The sequence below is a fragment of the Eleutherodactylus coqui genome, chromosome 9, assembly GCF_035609145.1.
Source record: "Eleutherodactylus coqui strain aEleCoq1 chromosome 9, aEleCoq1.hap1, whole genome shotgun sequence".
Taxonomy (NCBI): Eukaryota; Metazoa; Chordata; class Amphibia; order Anura; family Eleutherodactylidae; genus Eleutherodactylus; species Eleutherodactylus coqui.
The window spans coordinates 116,617,573-116,636,464 of NC_089845.1; the positions used below are offsets into that span (position 1 = coordinate 116,617,573).

Genomic DNA, 18,892 nt, shown 5'->3' on the forward strand with positions numbered 1-18,892 from the left:
TGCACCATTTATTTCAATGGGGCTAACGGATAAAGCTAAGTACAAGCTCTCGACTGCTATATCTCCATCCGCTCAATTAAAGCTGAATGGAACGGCATCACTCTATTCAATCTCCTCCTCAGTGTGCAGTATCAATGCTGAGGCTTGTGACTGGCCACAGAAGTCACGTGCTTGTGGTCACATGCTTTAATAGCCCATGATCAAGCTGCCTGGATGTAGATTGGGACTGAAGGGGACCGGAGTGGCGGGGAAATGGAGCACCAAGGACATTTATTAGATAAATATAGCTCATTGTTAGTTTAAAACAGTAAAAGTAGTCCTTGTTTTTAGAATTTTTTTCCCACTGCACAAGCCCTTTAAGTCGCGAAAGAATCGTGCTACATCTCAGATGCATATCACATGGCCGCCACTACAACAGCATTGTTTACGACTTGGTGCACCACTTGCTGAGCCTGATGGACTTGCAGCACAGCAAAAGCTTCATCAACCTGAAATAAGAGATCACATGTTAACACCAGACGTTTACGCCACGGTTGTGATAGCCTGTATAAGAAACTATACATTACACTGCACACGGGAGTATGGTTGTACCTTGGAGCGGAGAAATTCTGGTGACTCAAGCATGTGGAGAACTACAGAATTATCAAGTTCCAACAACATCCCTGTAATTTTAGCGGCCAGCATTGGGTGCATGGCTTGAATAAGAGAGAAGAGATGCTCACCTAAAATTAAAAAACCATGACGTCATGTCTTATGTTCTTACACAGTACACATGGTATGGAAGTACTATACAGCTTTACATACCCAGTATCTGCTTCTGGTCGATTGGTGGAAGAGGAGGGGTAGAAGTAGACGATGGTTCTTCTGGAAGGACAATGGGTTGCTGGCAAAAAATACAGAAAATGCATAAGGCAGGGACTTGCTACGCACATCGTCCCTTGAGGACCAACCAGCTCTGATGAATGGAAACACACCACTGCATTACTTGGAAGAACAAGGACCGAGGTCAGAACCACATTTTTATTTATTTACAACCAATTACAATTGGAGAGCCCAGTCATCTTAAGGTTAATCGAGTCAAGCCTTGGCTTGCCGCCTGACTTAATATGCACTGTCATAAAGGGACTGCCCTCACCAGTTGTTAGCTGGCTTACCTACGGGCTGCTGGGACTGTCCTATATCCTGCCCTAGCCCTTACCAAATGGGCAGAGCCCTCGGCTACCTAGCCTGCTTCTACCAACCTCAACCGCAGCCTTCCACAGCCGCATTGCCAGTTTGACCTGGCTTAACATTGGCTCCTCCAAGGCCTGCCTAAATATCTTCGCAGCCTCCCCCATTGACGCCAGGCTCTGCTGCTGACAGCAGTATTGCCCTGCCTAGTGGGGACCTTTTGGTAGCTTCACCAGAGAACAGTGCCGTGATTTGTTGCACAATCGACAATGTATTATACATTACATTTGCGAGAAAGACAATCTTTCCTTCAAAATGCCCTTTGTGCAGCTCCTCAAGAGGGCAGGGTGGGTTTCTTGGCTCTGCTCCATTGTACCCCTTCCTGCCTAGCCCATACTTTTATCTGCCTCTGGTGGGCTGTGCCCTCTTTTGCACCTTCTACCTTTTATTTCCTTGGGCCCTACCCGGCCTCCAGGTTATATAATTTGGCCCCCACCATGTGAGCTCATCTTCTACGCCATCTTGGTTATCTCTGTGTCCCTGCAAAAAGGGGAAACAGACAGCCCAGGGGCAGAAGGGAAAGCAGGTAACTACCTCTGCCTGACTCCACTCTCCCAAACTCTACTACCTAGCTCCTTGTGCCCGCTTTCGCCCCTCCTTGTGTCTTCTCGTCCCTTGTGTCTTCTCGTCATTCTAAAAAGCAGTAGGACCTTAGTTGAGAAGGAACCTGTAGATATAATTTACATAGGGTAGCACTAGTAAAATGCTTACCTGCTGTACGGCAACTTGAGGCTGAATAATGAGCTGTTGCTGGTTGAGAACTGGACCCGAGTACTGATACTGAGGAACGGAGCACACAGAGGGGGCTAAGCCGGCTGCCGCAGCAACATTGGTGCTATGGGATTCAATTGCTGGTTGTGCAATATTTGCTGCATAGAAAAATTACAACACATCAAAAAATGCAAACAATGGCACTGATTATACCACAGTAGAGAAAATGATGCCGTAAATCCACAGCATTGTACAGTACAATGTAAGTCAATGGCTTTTAACAAACCCTGTTCACTTAGTGGAAAAAATCCACAGCAGAAGATGGAAATTTGCAGATTTTCACAGCAGAATTCATTCATTGCTTAAAAAGCTGCAACAAGATCCACATGCAGATTTTATCACAGACTTTCTCCTTGATGTGGGACCTTGGTACAATAAAGCACAAGGTCCATGAATCCAGGTGAAATCTTTAGATATGTCATAAAGAGAAGTACAAAATGAAATTAGGATGAGTCGATGCGGCTCTTCAGATATACAGTAGTGTCATTCATTTCAGTTTTACTATATAGACCCTGGCATCAGAAAAGTACAAAAGTGCTAGACTATTATCTGCAATCACTTACTGAAACGTTGAACTGGTGCAATTTGTGGGGCCAAAGCCGCTGGCTTCATTGGGCTGTAGGTTGCTAGTCTGGGAGCAGCAAGTCTAATGGTTCTTGGCATATTCTGGAATGCTGTAGAAAAGCAACTGGATAATTCAGCTTATTAAACAAGATTTAAAAACTAAAGACCTATCCACAGAATAGATCATCAATAACTAACAGGTGGGGTTGTGCTGCCGCCTACAATCCTGGCTGATCAGCTGTTTGTTGGGTTGTTGTCACCACATACGGAATTGGAAGCAGACAGCTCCATACATTGTGCAGTGGCCAAGCATGGTATGGCAGGCACTGCTGCCACTGAAATAAATAAGATCTTGGCCTGAAATACCAAGCTGGGCCACTGCAGTAAGAACGGAGCTGTCTGCTACCGATAGAGCCCAGCCAAAAGTTGAATAGCAGAAAGGCCATCAGTAGCAGATCAGTGGCTATCTGAGAATAGGCCATTAATAGTTTATCACCAGAAAACTCCTTTAACTCTTCAAAGTTTCAGCATTAAAAAAAAATCAATCAGATGGCTATATTTACACAGCCGATATTCTCATGCAGGTTTTGTGCGTTGCGAGACAAAGAAAACTCACACGAAAAAAAACCCTATTATTTGCTATGGGTCAAGTTACATGGGTGATGCTGCGAGATGGAAAAGTCGTAGCATGTCCTATTTCCGAGTGAGTTTTGCACGGATGTGACTTGCTATCGGCCGTGTAAATACAGCCATATTGAGGATTTGTAAACTTTTCTTGTTATGTTTCTTATTCCCTTACCCCCACGCACCCCCCATTCCCTCCCAATCAACCTGACTGCACTTTTTAGTGCAAGGGGATTCCTGATTGGGAGTCAGTGACAGACGCATGCAATAATACAGGCATTCTACTTGCATATGTCTGCGGTATGTTGTAGCAAGCAGCCATGGAAAGCATTATCTCTGAAGGGCTTTTAGCTGTGTATTCCTTCAGCAAGGCCAGATCTTGAAGAATGCCAAGGAACATAGTAGACCATCTATGCACAATAGCGATGAAAACTGTAATGCGTACTCTAACCCCATGATGCAGTGAGCCCACCTTGTGTTGTCCAACTAGGATTTGGCATGGCTTGTGGTATCTGTCCAGCAGGGTAGTATATAGCTTGGTTCGGGGCCTAACAATAAAAACAAGGATTTAAAGGGGTTGTATAGAATTAGAAAAACACGTCTGCTTTCTTCCAGAAACAGCACCACACCTGTCTACAGGTGTTGTGTGGTATTGCAATCCAGCCCTATTCTCTTCAATAGATCTGAGCTGCAATACCAGGTACAACCTGTGGACTGGTGTGGTGCTATTTCTGGAAGACAGCAGACATGTTTATCTAATTTTAGGCAACCTATTTAACAAAATAATCTTTCCATGCATGTAAAGTTTCTGCAGATTATGATCTGGGGGCATACCTGGGGAGCAGGTGTCATTAAATAGCTGGGTGGTGATGGCTGGTAAGTATTGATGACTGGGTCCCGTACCATTTGGGTATGATTCCTCCTCTGCGTGAATTGGTTGGCTAGAAGAGCTAGACGTTGCTTCTTGCGCTGTGCCAAAGCCACATACAAGGGTTTGGAGGCTACAATCCTACCATTCATTTCTGTGACGGCCTTGGCTGCTTCATCAGGGGAGGAGAAGCAGACGAAGCCAAAGCCTTTGCTGTGTTTTCCATTCATCATGACCTGAAATATTAGTTCACAGTAAACATTCTGCCATCCTTACAAAGTATAGGCAAATAAAAAATATCCCCTCAGCCTAAGGGCATTCACATTGGGTTATGTAGATGACATTAAAGGGAATCTGGCAGAACATTTATGCCTACTACCCACAGCAGCTTGTAGGTGACTTAGAAACACATGGACATATACCCTTGTGGTCGTTCATAGTCATACCTCTAATTTTGTTGCCTTCTTCTTTTGCCGGTTTCCAGTTTCGCCGATTTTTCCAGGCAGAATTTTTCCTCTACTTTAGTCGGCCGCTACTAGTTTCGCCAGTGGCCGCCGGCCCACGTGATCTCGCTGTGCAATCACAGCCATTCATGGATTGCTCCAATCACAGCCATTCATGGATGAATGGCTGTGATTGAGCATCCAGCGCTGGCTGTGATTGGCTGAGCGGCTGATCAGATGGACGTATTCCCAGGGCGTAAAAGCTCCCAGCCGGCCAATATAGCGCCGGGCGCTTTTATGCCAGCCAGAAAAACTAGTCCTGGCCGGAATACATCAGCGACTGCATAGACTCCTATGGGAGCCTATGACAGCTGCTGGAGAGGGGAGGTGGGAGGGACTGCTACACTTCCTTCCCCTTCTCTTCTCCTCTCCACCCCTTGCCGGTTGTTTTCAATGGGAGGGGGAGGGATGGGGGCGTAGCTAATTGCTAAGCTCCCGCCTCGTCCAATCCCCTCCTATTGCTGGCTGCAGACAAGGGGCGGAGAGGTGCCTCCTCCCTTTGCTCAGAGCTGGCGAGGGGCAGGGAAGGGGAACACAGTTCTCCCCCCGCCTGGCATTGCATGCTCGGCATATATGCACTGGGCTCAGGCCTTCTGAACAGGCGCATAAATGTTAGAGTTGTGCGCTTGCTCACACATTTTTACATTGGCAGCGGGCGAACGTAAAGACGCTGACGCCCGTCTGAATCCAACCTTACAAATATGTGGATTCTCATTTCTTGACTTGTCAGTTTTGTGGTTTGTATGCCATTTTTAGGGGTTTGTTGGAGGTGCTCAGATCGCTTATTTGGGACTTTTCACATGGGATGGATAGGCTGCACCACAGTATATTCTGCACCGAAATCCACAGTTAGACCTGCAGATTTTGGAGTGGAGTTCCACAGCTGCAGATTTGGCGTGTCCGGTGGCATGATTCCGTCCCGTGTGAAAGGTTCCTTATAATGGCTGTGTTGAAGTTTGATCAGTGTTGTCTGAACACGTTTTTAATTGTTTTTGAATTTGTGTTTCTATATATTATTTGCTTAATAATGTTCGGTATATAAATCCCCCTTTTGGCTACCCGTTGGTGCGCGGAGGTTTTTATATACAAACTTGCTACTCTCTTTTTTTGCTGACACAATGACATAACAAACCGCCATTGCTGTCAATCAGCACCAAGGGGGAGGCCTTTGGGGAAGGTCCCTTACCAAGCATCATATGTAATTTGGTAGGCGTAAATCATCTAACAGACTCCTTTTTTATGTGACTTTGGAAAGAATTGGAGCAGACACCACCTAAGCTCACCTTTGCACTGGTGATGGTGCCATAGGGGGAAAATGCTTGTTTCAGTTGTTTGTCATCAATGCAATCTGCGAGGTTTTTAATGTAGAGATTGATGCCCTAAAACAACGAAATGCTCATTATAAAATTGGACATTTTCTCAAATACTTACACAAGTGAAGTGAAGCTGCTCACCTGACATCTGGCGATCCGTGCTTGCTTTAATTGTTCAAACTTCCTCCTAAGTTCAGCTTGTCTTTCCGACTTCTTCTGGGCTCTTCCAACATAAAGGGGCTTACCATTCACCTCCTTACCGTTCATTTCATCTGTAGCCTTATGGAATTAGGAGAATAGTTATTTTACTCCCAAGGACAGGATCTCTTACCAAGGAGACCAGCCTTTGTTAGAGCCTGCATCAGGAGAGGATCTAATCCCATACTTGGCACTAAATATATGGTTCATGCATAGAGCTTTTAAAAGGGCCATGTGCATAAAGTCAATTTGCACTAGAAATGAATGAAAGATGAACAACTCCTGAAGTGAAGTAGGCAAAAGGTATGGACAGTATCCAAGCCTGGAACTACGACTGATTTCAATGATTATTTAGGTCTGTCGGATTTAAACTGCTCTAACTCTTGTATTCTTTCTTATACCTGTATACCTATTCTGGCCTATATTATTCCACAATGTATTTTATAGGGTTTAGGTTATTTTATATGAAAACGAATTATAAAGAATCTATAAATTTGGGCTAGAGCTACACGGCGACTTTGGCTGTGACATGTAGCCCCTGCAACCTCGCACCCACATTGAGATCAATGGAGTCATGCAGAAAGTCGCTGATTACAAAAAAAAATCCAACCTTGGTGGACTTTTTGCAACCTGAGGATTGTGGTCACCTGCAAATTTAACTATGTTCCCATTGACCTCAATGTGAGTGTGAAATTGCGGGACTACACAACGATCCTTAGTTGCGTGACCTTTGTTGTGGCCAAAAGTCGCGTAGCCTTAAAGGGGCATTCTGGGCATTTACTATTGATTTCCATGCTAGCAAAGCCTTTCTATTAAAGTTCCATATTCGACCTCCAATGCAGACACCTGGCTCCTCTGCACTGATAGTGAGCAAGAGGATCAACTGATTGGAGGGGATCCCGAGCAGTGGGCCCCCATCGATCATCTATTGATGACCTATCATGAGGATACATGACTGTATACATAGAGCATGTTAAAAAGGCAGAGTCTCTCTGAAGCAAAGAAGGCCAGAGGTTCACCAGTCTATGAAAAACTGCATCTCAGAATTATGGAACAATTTCAGAAAAATGTTCTTCAATGTAAAATTATGAAGACTTTTAATATACCACCTTTTACAATACATAATATCAAAAGATTCAGAGAATCGGGAGAAATTCATGTGCACAAGTGACAAGGCCGTCGATCAATACTGGATGCTTGAGATCTATGAGTGCTCAGGAGTCAATACATTAAACACAATAATGATTCTGTAATGTAAATCACTATATGGGCTCAGGAATACTTCCAAACATCATTGTCTGTGAGCACAGTTAACAATGCAATCCACAAATACAAGTAAGGCTGCCTGCAGACGGCCAGGTCAGATCCCGCTGCAAGAATTCTCGCACTCACCTCTCCCGCGGCTCCGGCTCTTTTTTTTTACATTTCTTTACATTTTACACGGAGTCTCAACTTTTTTTGGAATTGGGGTTGTAGAATGTAAATACTCCATTTAAAGGGGTTGTACCTAAATCAACTTTTATCATCTGTCCATAGATTGTCCATAAATGACTCTGCTCACATGCATGGTCACCTCTCCTTCTGGTTATCTACTCTAGATGGACACTGCCAACCATCTCAGCTTGCTGAATAAAGAATTGCAACCCTTATTCTTCATATAGGCGAGAGTTCCAGTGGTGATACCCCTACTTATCAGATATTTCTGAAGATATTCCAAATAGGAAGACTCCTTTAAAGGGGTATTCCTGTAACGAAAAGTAGTCATTGGCCGATCGGTGGGTATTCCAAGCACTGATACCCCCACCAATCACGAGAATGGGGGAGTTCCATTTGCCCCACTCCCAGCTGCATTGCAGTGCTGACATGAGTGACTGAACTTAGAATGGTGAGCTGTCCGCGGATGCGCATTGCTCCTCCATCCATTTGAATGGGGCTGATAAAAATAAGCTATTTCTGCCAGCCCCATTGAAATGAATAAGTTGGCACTACACATGCGCAGCCAGCTCACCATTTACTATGCTCAGAGCAGTGATACTGTTGTGACCAAATGTGGGGCAAATGGGACTCTCATTCTTGAGATTGAAAAGGGTGCCAGCAGCCAGAGCCCTACTAATCTAGCAGTTTTCACTCATCCAGTGGATGGGTGCCTAGTAGAGATGAGCGAATGTACTCGTTTAGGGCGATTTTGCAATCGAGCACCACTTTTTTCGAGTAACTGACTACTCGGGCGAAAAGATGCGGGGGGCGCCGGGGGTGAGCGGAGGGTAGAGGTGGGGAACAGGGAGGAGCTCTCTCCCCTCCCACTCCCCTCTGCAACCCCCCGCTCACCCCCGGCGCCCCCCGAATCTTTTCGGCCGAGTAGTCAGTTACTCGAAAAAAAGCGGTGCTCAATTGCGAAATCGCCCTAAACGAGTACGTTCGCTCATCTCTAGTGCCTACCCATGCCCCATTAAATCCAAAAAAATGGAGGAATATAACCGAACTTTAAATGTTTTACAACTGGGCAACCTGCAACAGAAAAGATAACAGTTCTGACAGATAAGTTTGTAAGTCTCTATCTCACTCTTAATGCATCCTCATGTTTCTCAAAGTTGACAAAGCCGAATCCCTTGGACTTCCCGATTGCATCAGTCATAACTTTAACACTGAGTGTAGGCCCTGAAGTGAGATCATGGCAGACATTTAGAACGAGTCAGTTCAGTACATACCGCATAACTATGTCAGACTAATAATGATGGCGGCTACACACAGAGTCTTTACCGTATTTGCTGAACAATTCCTTGAGCTGTTCATCATCCATATTTTTCCCAAAGTTCTTGATGTAAAGATTAGTGAACAAAGCTCTGGCAACACGTTCAGGTTCTCGTTCCGTGCGGGACTTGAAATGTCCGATGAACCTTTACAGAAAATACAAAAAATAGTCTATCTATCTATTAAGGACAGGAAGACTAAGGCCTCATGTCCATGGGCGGATCAGATTCCGCATGCGGTAGCCCGCAGCGGAATCTGACAATGCTGACGGCCGAGGACCGTCCTTACCTGTCGGGGTCTTCACTGCGTATGTGTGCGAAAGTGACGGCCAGCGCACATGCGCAGTAAAGATCTTTTCTTTTTTAACCTTCTGCTTTCCTGCGGAATCCGCAATTGAATTGCGGATGTGCCGTAGGTCGGACGGCTTCCCTTGACCTCAAGGGAAGACGTCCATGCGGGAACCGCAGCAAAATGAAGCATACTGCGATTTGTTTTTCTGACCAAAAGATCCGCAAAACAAATCCACACGCTTTAATTCAGCTGCGGACGCCCATGTCTTCCTATGGGAAGCTTGAACTGCGCATCGCCCGCGCGGGTGCCCCACCCAGATTCCGGAATTCAAATTTGCCCCTGGACAATAGGCCCAAGAAGAAAAAAAAATGTATTGGACCATGGATGTTGGAGTGGCATCATACACATCAACAGAGTACTGCATTTGGGATTTCAGCCTAAGGGCTCCTGCACACGTGCATTTTTCTTGCACATTTTTTCACGCGATATCGCTGCGTTTTTTCACGCAATTGTCAATGGGACTTTCTAATGTAAAAAAAAAACACATAACAAATTGGTGCTTTACGATGCGTTTTTAACATTAGAAAGTCCCAATGACAATTGAGTGAAAAAAATGCAGCGATATCGCGTGGAAAAAAAAAACGCGCAAGAAAAACGCAAGTGGGCAGGAGACCTTAGGGCAAAAACGCATGCAGCGTGTGCTAACACACTTGCTGTTACGGAGTGTATTAGCGCATAAATTGGGTTTTGCGTTTTGGGTTTTTTTGACTATTCAAGCTCCGCTTTACTGTGTGTGAGTTTAACCCTTTGCAATCCAATTTTGAATTCAGGGTTTCCTAGGGGGTTTTCTCTTTCTGTATTTATACAATGGCACCATCTGCTGGCTAGAGCCAGTACTGAGATATGGGACATGCTGGAGAGGCCCCCTGACAACAGAGCGGCCAGTAATATATAGTAAGAATATCCTGCCGGACGTTTTCTGACTTTGGAGCTGTACAGCCTTCAATCAGAATGTCTTCAGACGTCAGACAGTGGATTGGAAAGGGTTAAAATAAAAAGTGTGAAGATAGGTTCTGCGTTATCTTTACTCGTGCGTAGTAATAACGTGCGAGAATCCCAATAGTGGAAACTAAACCATTGAAATCAATGGCTTTCTTTCAGGTATCATGGCCGCATAACTGGAATAAAACACGCCCATCTGTTTAAGCCCCCAGGGTGGTCTTACACATAACGTTATGCGGGGAAGGGGGGGGGGAACAGTATTTCCTGGCATTTTTACCATGTTTTCTGTTTGGCAAAAAGCGCCGCAGCCAGATGTTAGCTGTAGGTTAGTGGGGAGTTACGGAATGCACTACAAAGAGTGCATTTTCTTGTGGCGTCTTTCCTCAATTTTGGTGCATTTATTTATATAGGAAAAAAATGCATGACAAGAAATAAAAGCTCCCAAAAAGCTTGTAAAAAGTGCATGAAACTCTTTCAAACGGGCTACAAAATAATGGCTACAGAACGACGCTCATGTGAAAGAACCCATTGGAAACCATGGGTTTCACATCGTAGCGATGATGTTATAGCGCGTGCGGATGCAGCCTAAGGATACGGCCATACAAGACAAAAAATCTGCAAAAAGATGGAAGGGCTTAAACAAATGGGTGTATTTTTGTCCCATTTTGCGTCCAAGAACATCACAGTCACAAAACGGGACGAAGCGCAAGCACTGATTTCAACGGTTTTGTTTTCACTATCGGGATTCTCACACGTTAATACTACATGCAAGAAAAGATGGGAGTTGCCCTATCTTTCTCGCCTATAGTATCTCTACATACAAGAAAGAGAGGGCAGGTCTATCTTCCCGTTTTTTTTTTTAAACTCACGGGCGCAATATCACTGAGTTTGAATTGTCAAAAAAAATAAAAGATTTTTGACAGGGTCATGCACTAATACGCTCCGTAGCGGCGAGCATATTAGCGCATGTGCCCATCTGTTTAAGTGTTTAAGCCCTCAGTCAGTATTGGTAAAAACGTGTTTTTGTTGTAGATTTTGGTTAAAAAATGCTGCAGATACACAAAATGATTTAATTTTGGCCCGTTATATGGCTGAGATTATCACTGGATATGTCACAAATGTCTGATAGCCGGAGCCCTAGAGGTGTTGGTCAAAACGGGGCTCAGAGGACCCATGTTATCCCGATAGGTGGGGGTCGCAGATGGCATATCCTGTGACTGAGTAACTAGTTGTGTAGCTATATTGTTGACATCAAGGGGAATTCTTAGATGAAATTATACTTACACCTTCTGGTTATTTAGGATCATACCATTCAACGAATCAATGGCCTTCTGGGCAGACTCTTGGGTCTCAAAGTGTACAAACCCATATCCCTTCGATCCATTATCATCGCAAGCGACCTGTAAGACCTCATATTAATACATTGCCTTATCACCATACAGACTGCGTAGATGTGTACATTTAGGTGGCCTCACCTTACAAGACAGGATATTGCCGAAGGCTGAGAATGTGTCATACAGCAATTTACTATCAATACATTTATCCAGGTTTTTGATAAATATATTTCCAACCCCGCTCTTTCGTAAGGATGGGTCGCGCTGACACCACATAATGCGCATCTGCTTGCCATTCATGTCTTCAAAGTTCATTGTATCCAGAGCACGTTCAGCTGGTGGAAAAGGAAAAGTGTGGTTTTTAAAGAGTTGGTAAGATGTAATAGAAGGGTCTGTCTGGAGGAAACTAGAGTACCCAGAAGAAACTCATACAAACACAGGGAGAACATACAAACTCCTTACAGATGTTGTCCTTGGTGGGACTTGAACCCAGGACCCCAGCACTGCAAGACAATGGAACTAAGCACTGATCCAATGTACTGCCCCATCCATTGACAAGTCCAAATCTTTTGCAGCCAAGCTCCGGCGCACGCGCAAAGGAATCAGTTGAGTCTATGAACAATTGCCTGTTTGCAGTGAATGAAGGCGGAAGGCGATGTACATGAGCAATAGTCATCGGGACAACTGTTAGGCGTTTATGCATCTAACAGTTGTCCCATGTAAGGGTACCTTTAGCAATTAGCTGCATTTAACTTCTTTTCAGCGCACCCAGCTAAAACCTAATGTACTAGGTCTCAAGGAGCGGGCTCACTGTGAAGGAACGCTACATGCTATGGTGGATGAATTCGCTACTGAAACAAAGGCAAAACGTAGTATCTCCAGATGCGTGCCAGTAATAGTGTTGGAATCTAAGAACACTCGAAGCCAAGGGTCTGCCATAGCAAGCTGCTGTAATTAACGTCTATGCAGCTGAAGCCGGATTTCACGTAGCAATGTTCAGCAGTTGTATTACTCAGGAGGATAGAGGTGGCCTTCAAGAGGGAATTTCAAATAAAAGCATCCTAAATCTGGTAATGAAATATTTGGAAAAGGTCTTAAAAATGCCTAAATTGCATTAAAAAAATAATAATAAATGACAATAGCACTTTACGTGACAGAGCTAGATATATTATAAAAAGCAACATAATATTCAAGGGTGAACACCCACTTTAGTGCCTGTTATTTTTGGGCCGTGACCCCTATGTGGAATGGACATGCAGCACCCGGCCCCAAAATATGGGGTCCACATGAAAAAAAAATGACTGCATTTCCTATTTTCATTCATTTTCACAGGTGAAAATAAGACATGTGCATGGAAGGTCCATGGAGATCAGACCATATGATGAGTGTCCGTAAGCTGTGAGATGCAATGCATGAATCTGGCCTAAAAGATGGCATTCTCCTTGGAACCCTATTCATTAGATAAAGCCAAGATCCATGTCCTTGCCCTAGAGGACTAGAAGATTTCAGTGGCGGCGTTGGATACATATTTATTTTAATGGCTGCTCCTTATGCAGCAGTGCCTGGAGATGCATGTGCTCTGCTAACATGTAAGGAGGACCTGATGGGGAATGGGGGCCAGTCGCCATTGCCCCTCAGTGTAAACGGCTGCCTGCAGCAACAGTGGTGATCATTTTGAACGTGATACAACTTGTGTGCCCATTGAAAACATGAAACAGAAAACTAGCAGAAAACACAAATTATATACAATGTATCACAAGTAACCGAGGGGGACGCAATAGGAATGACATGCTGGTAATTCTGCTTCCATCTATAGTAATTTAGCAAATGTCATTATTCATTTAGAATTCGTTATGATTTATATAGATATATTTAATGGTAAAGTAAAACTAATTTATTATATATTATGAATTCTAACTAGTGTATTAAAAGAAAGTGCGCCATACGATTTCCTATTCACCTGGTCTTAAACATACATGTAGCTGCTCTTACCATCCACCAGCTCCTGGAAGTTAATGTATCCATAGCCAAGGGATTGATGGGTGATCCTATCTCTGCATACTCTGATGGACAATATGCTACCGACAGGGTTGAACTTTTCGTACAGCATTGCCTCAGTGACGTCATACTGAAGGTCGCCGATGTATAGAGACGCTGTTTTGCAGCCGAGAGTGCTTTCAGGCATTATTGATGTCGCTAAAATAAAGGAGGCTGTAGAGAAAACACATTGAAAAGTACATCTTCCCAACATTTTAAACACTGTGGGACTCACACTCTAAGATCTGGTAGATTGTAGCAATGGGGGCTTTTTATCACCTCCACAAAAGTACTGAGTGAGAAGTAAAATGAGATTAGAAAAACATGGCTGCCTTCTTCTAGAAACAGCACCACTGTTGTACAGTATTGCAGTGCACTTGGATGGGACTAAGCTGCAATACCGTACATAGTCCAGGGAGTGGCGCTGGTTGTAGAAGAAAGAAATGTCATTATTTTGTTTGTAGTTACCTTGTCTCTGTGTTGCTGGGGGAGTCTATTGAAGACCACGTCTGGTAACTCTGGTAAACTGTCAGTTGCCACAGGCCTGTGTGAGTCTGCCAACTGATGCCCATGCGACGCAATGGCAGTTACTACTGGTCTGAGCACATGAAACATGGCTGTTGCTTTTCTGGGGCACACGGCTATTACCCTATGAAATACAACAGATTGTCACCTACACGTCTGCACCTGTGAAAGAAGAGTTGTACTTTAATCAATATACTTACATTTGTAGCCGATAAATGAAGCCTGTCATTATTGTTTGGGGAAATGAATGTAATTGGCACCTTTGTCCGTGGCATTGACTGTATGCAATGTGAAGAATCTCCAGTGCCAGTTACATCTATGCTACAGAATTACAGAAGTTTAGGTGGTGCACCAAAGTACCACAGTATATGCAAAAAAGTTTTCTCACCTGAGTCCTGGCATTGTGGAGAACCTTCACTGTCCTCAGCCTACTAGATAACAACAGGAAGCTCTATAGGAATAATGACTAGATATGAGCGAGCGCCAAAATGCTCGGGTGCTCGTTACTCGGGACGAAATTTTCGCGATGCTCGAGGGTTCGTTTCGAATAACGAACCCCATTGAAGTCAATGGGCGACCCGAGCATTTTTGTATATCGCCGATGCTCGCTAAGGTTTCCATTTGTGAAAATCTGGGCAATTCAAGAAAGTGATGGGAACGACACAGCAACGGATAGGGCAGGCGAGGGGCTACATGTTGGGCTGCATCTCAAGTTCCCAGGTCCCACTATTAAGCCACAATAGCGGCAAGAGTGAGACCCCCCTCCCAACAATTTTTACTTCTGAAAAGCCCTCATTAGCAATGCATACCTTAGCTAAGCACCACACTACCTCCAACAAAGCACAATCACTGCCTGCATGACACTCCACTGACACTTCTCCTGGGTTACATGCTGCAATGGGAATTCCGTGTGCACCCACAGCATGGGTGGCTCCCTGGAACCCACCGGCGGTACATAAATATATCCCATTGCAGTGCCCAGCACAGCAGAGGTAATGTCATGCGTAATGCAGGTGGGCTTCGGCCCACACTGCATGCCCCAGTCAGACTGGGGTTCTTTAGAAATGGACACATGCAGTTACAACTCCGTGTGGACCGACAGCATGGGTGGCTCCCTGGAACCCACCGGCGGTACATAAATATATCCCATTGCAGTGCCCAGCACAGCTGAGGTAATGTCATGTTTAATGCAGGTGGGCTTCGGCCCACACTGCATGCCCCAGTCAGACTGGGGTTCTTTAGAAGTGGACACATGCAGTTACAACTCCGTGTGGACCGACAGCATGGGTGGCTCCCTGGAACCCACCGACGGTACATAAATATATCCCATTGCATTGCCCATCACAGCTGAGGTAATGTCATGTTAAATGCAGGTGGGCTTCGGCCCACACTGCATGCCCCAGTCAGACTGGGGTTCTTTAGAGGTGGACACATGCAGTTACAACTCCATGTGGACCGACAGCATGGGTGGCTCCCTGGAACCCACCGGCGGTACATAAATATATCCCATTGCAGTGCCCAACACAGCTGATGTAACGTCAGTTTAATGCAGGTGGGCAAAAAATTTATTGGATTACACTGTAGGCGAGGGCCCCAAAAAATTGGTGTACCAACAGTACTAATGTACCTCAGAAAAATTGCCCATGCCCAACCAAGATGGCAGGTGAAATCCATTAATCGCTTTGGTTAATGTGGCTTAATTTGTAACTAGGCCTGGAGGCAGCCCAGTTAAATTAAAAATTGGTTCAGGTGCAAGTTTCAACGCTTTAATGAGCATTGAAACATATAAAAATTGTTTACAAAAATTATATGACTGAGCCTTGTGGGCCTAAGAAAAATTGCCCGTTCGGCGTGATTACGTGAGGTTTCAGGAGGAGGATGAATATAATACACAGATTGATGAAGCTAAAAGGTCCCCGTTTTTGATGGTGATAGAGAACGATGCTTCCATCCGTGGGTGCAGCCTACGTATTGCTTAGGTATCGCTGCTGTCCGCTGGTGGAGAAGAGAAGTCTGGGGAAATCCAGGCTTTGTTCATCTTTATGAGTGTAAGCCTGTCGGCACTGTCGGTTGACAGGCAGGTACGCTTATCCGTGATGATTCCCCCAGCCGCACTAAACACCCTCTCTGACAAGACGCTAGCCGCAGGACAAGCAAGCACCTCCAGGGCATAGAGCGCGAGTTCAGGCCACGTGTCCAACTTCGACACCCAGTAGTTGTAGGGGGCAGAGGCGTCACGGAGGACGGTCGTGCGATCGGCTACGTACTCCCTCACCATCCTTTTACAGTGCTCCCGCCGACTCAGCCTTGACTGGGGAGCGGTGACACAGTCTTGCTGGGGAGCCATAAAGCTGTCAAAGGCCTTAGAGAGTGTTCCCCTGCCTGTGCTGTACATGCTGCCTGATCTCTGCGCCTCCCCTGCCACCTGGCCCTCGGAACTGCGCCTTCTGCCACTAGCGCTGTCGGATGGGAATTTTACCATCAGCTTGTCTGCCAGGGTCCTGTGGTATAGCATCACTCTCGAACCCCTTTCCTCTTCGGGTATGAGAGTGGAAAGGTTCTCCTTATACCGTGGGTTGAGCAGTGTGTACACCCAGTAATCCGTAGTGGCCAGAATGCGTGTAACGCGAGGGTCACGAGAAAGGCATCCTAACATGAAGTCAGCCATGTGTGCCAGGGTACCTGTACGCAACACATGGCTGTCCTCACTAGGAAGATCACTTTCAGGATCCTCCTCCTCCTCCTCAGGCCATACATGCTGAAAGGATGACAGGCAAGCAGCATGGGTACCCTCAGCAGTGGGCCAAGCTGTCTCTTCCCCCTCCTCCTCATGCTCCTCTCCCTCCTCCTCCTCCTCCTCAACGCGCTGAGATATAGACAGGAGGGTGCTCTGACTATCCAGCGACATACTGTCTTCCCCCACCTCCGTTTCCGAGCGCAAAGCGTCTGCACGTCGCACAGCAGTCGGTGCACTGGCAGATTAAACCGATGTTGCAGGGTGCGCAGGGTGGCAGCGTCCGTGTGGGACTTGCGGAAATGTGCGCAGAGCCGGCGCACCTTTCCGAGCAGGTCTGACAAGCATGGGTAGCTTTTCAGAAAGCGCTGAACCACCAAATTAAAGACGTGGGCCAGGCATGGCACGTGCGTGAGGCTGCCGAGCTGCATAGCCGCCACCAGGTTACGGCCGTTGTCACACACGACCATGCCCGGTTGGAGGCTCAGCGGCGCAAGCCAGCGGTCGGTCTGCTCTGTCAGACCCTGCAGCAGTTCGTGGGCCGTGTGCCTCTTCTCTCCTAAGCTGAGTAGTTTCAGCACGGCCTGCTGATGCTTGCCCACCGCTGTGCTGCCACGCCGCGTGACACCGACTGCTGGCGACGTGCTGCTGCTGACACATCTTGATTGCGAGACAGAGGAGGAGGAGGAGGAGGGTGCTTTAGTGGAGGAAGCATACACCGCCGCAGATACCGCCACCGAGCTGGGGCCCGCAATTCTGGGGGTGGGTAGGACGTGAGCGGTCCCAGGCTCTGACTCTGTCCCAGCCTCCACTAAATTCACCCAATGTGCCGTCAGGGAGATATAGTGGCCCTGCCCGCCTGCGCTTGTCCACGTGTCCGTTGTTAAGTGGACCTTGGCAGTAACCGCGTTGGTGAGGGCGCGTACAATGTTGCGGGAGACGTGGTCGTGCAGGGCTAGGACGGCACATCGGGAAAAGTAGTGGCGACTGGGAACCGAGTAGCGCGGGGCCGCCGCCACCATCATGCTTTTGAAAGCCTCCGTTTCCACAAGCCTATACGGCAGCATCTCCAGGCTGATCAATTTGGCTATGTGCACGTTTAACGCTTGAGCGTGCGGGTGCGTGGCGGCGTACTTGCGCTTGCGCTCAAACACTTGCGCTAGCGACAGCTGGACGGTGTGCTGAGAGACATTGGTGGATGGGGCCGAGGACAGCGGAGGTGAGGGTGTGGGTGCAGGCCAGGAGACGGTAGTGCCTGTGTCCTGAGAGGGGGGTTGGATCTCAGTGGCAGGTTGGGGCACAGGGGGAGAGGCAGTGGTGCAAACCGGAGGCGGTGAACGGCCTTCGTCCCACCTTGTGGGGTGCTTGGCCATCATATGTCTGCGCATACTGGTGGTGGTGAGGCTGGTGGTGGTGGCTTCCCGGCTGATCTTGGCGCGACAAAGGTTGCACACCACTGTTCGTCGGTCGTCTGCACTCTCAGTGAAAAACTGCCAGACCTTTGAGCACCTCGGCCTCTGCAGGGTGGCATGGAGCGAGGGGGCGCTTTGGGAAACAGTTGGTGGATTATTCGGTCTGACCCTGCCTCTACCCCTGGCCACCGCACTGGCTCTTCCAACCTGCCCTGCTGCTGCACTTGCCTCCCCCTCTGAAGAACTGTCCTCAGTAGGCTTAGCAAACCAGGTGGGGTCAGTCACCTCATCGTCCTGCTGCTCTTCCTCCGAATCCTCTGTGCGCTCCTCCCTCAGACTTACTCCAATTACTACTACCTGAGTGATAGACAACTGTGTCTCATCGTCATAGTCCTCCTCACCCACTGAAAGCTCTTGAGACAGTTGCCGGAAGTCCCCAGCCTCATCCCCCGGACCCCGGGAACTTTCCAAAGGTTGGGCATCGGTCACAACAAACTCCTCCGGTGGGAGAGGAACCATTGCTGCCCATTCTGGGCAGGGGCTCGAGAACAGTTCCTGGGAGTCTGCCTGCTCCTCAGAATGTGTTATTGTAATGGAGTGAGGAGGCTGGGAGGAAGGAGGAGCAGCAGCCAGAGGATTTAGAGTTGCTGCAGTGGACGGCGCAGAACTCTGGGTGGTCGATAGATTGCTGGATGCACTTTCTGCCATCCACGACAGGACCTGCTCACACTGCTC

General features: G+C 46.8%; 1 protein-coding gene across 1 annotated transcript; it reads right to left on the bottom strand.

Annotated features, from left to right (window-relative positions):
• Positions 1-395: 395 nt before the first annotated feature.
• On the bottom strand, positions 396-13,656 carry LOC136578837 (polyadenylate-binding protein 1-like). The gene is made up of 15 exons (XM_066579014.1): positions 13,442-13,656; positions 11,591-11,784; positions 11,400-11,515; positions 8,832-8,968; positions 8,635-8,729; positions 6,015-6,152; positions 5,844-5,939; positions 4,024-4,293; positions 3,641-3,737; positions 2,565-2,675; positions 1,927-2,081; positions 1,765-1,774; positions 805-861; positions 592-722; positions 396-488 (listed from the first exon to the last, which is right to left on the bottom strand). The coding sequence occupies exons 1-15, from the start codon at positions 13,632-13,634 to the stop codon at positions 396-398; spliced, it is 1,893 nt and encodes a 630-aa protein (XP_066435111.1). The 5' UTR covers positions 13,635-13,656.
• Positions 13,657-18,892: the final 5,236 nt, after the last annotated feature.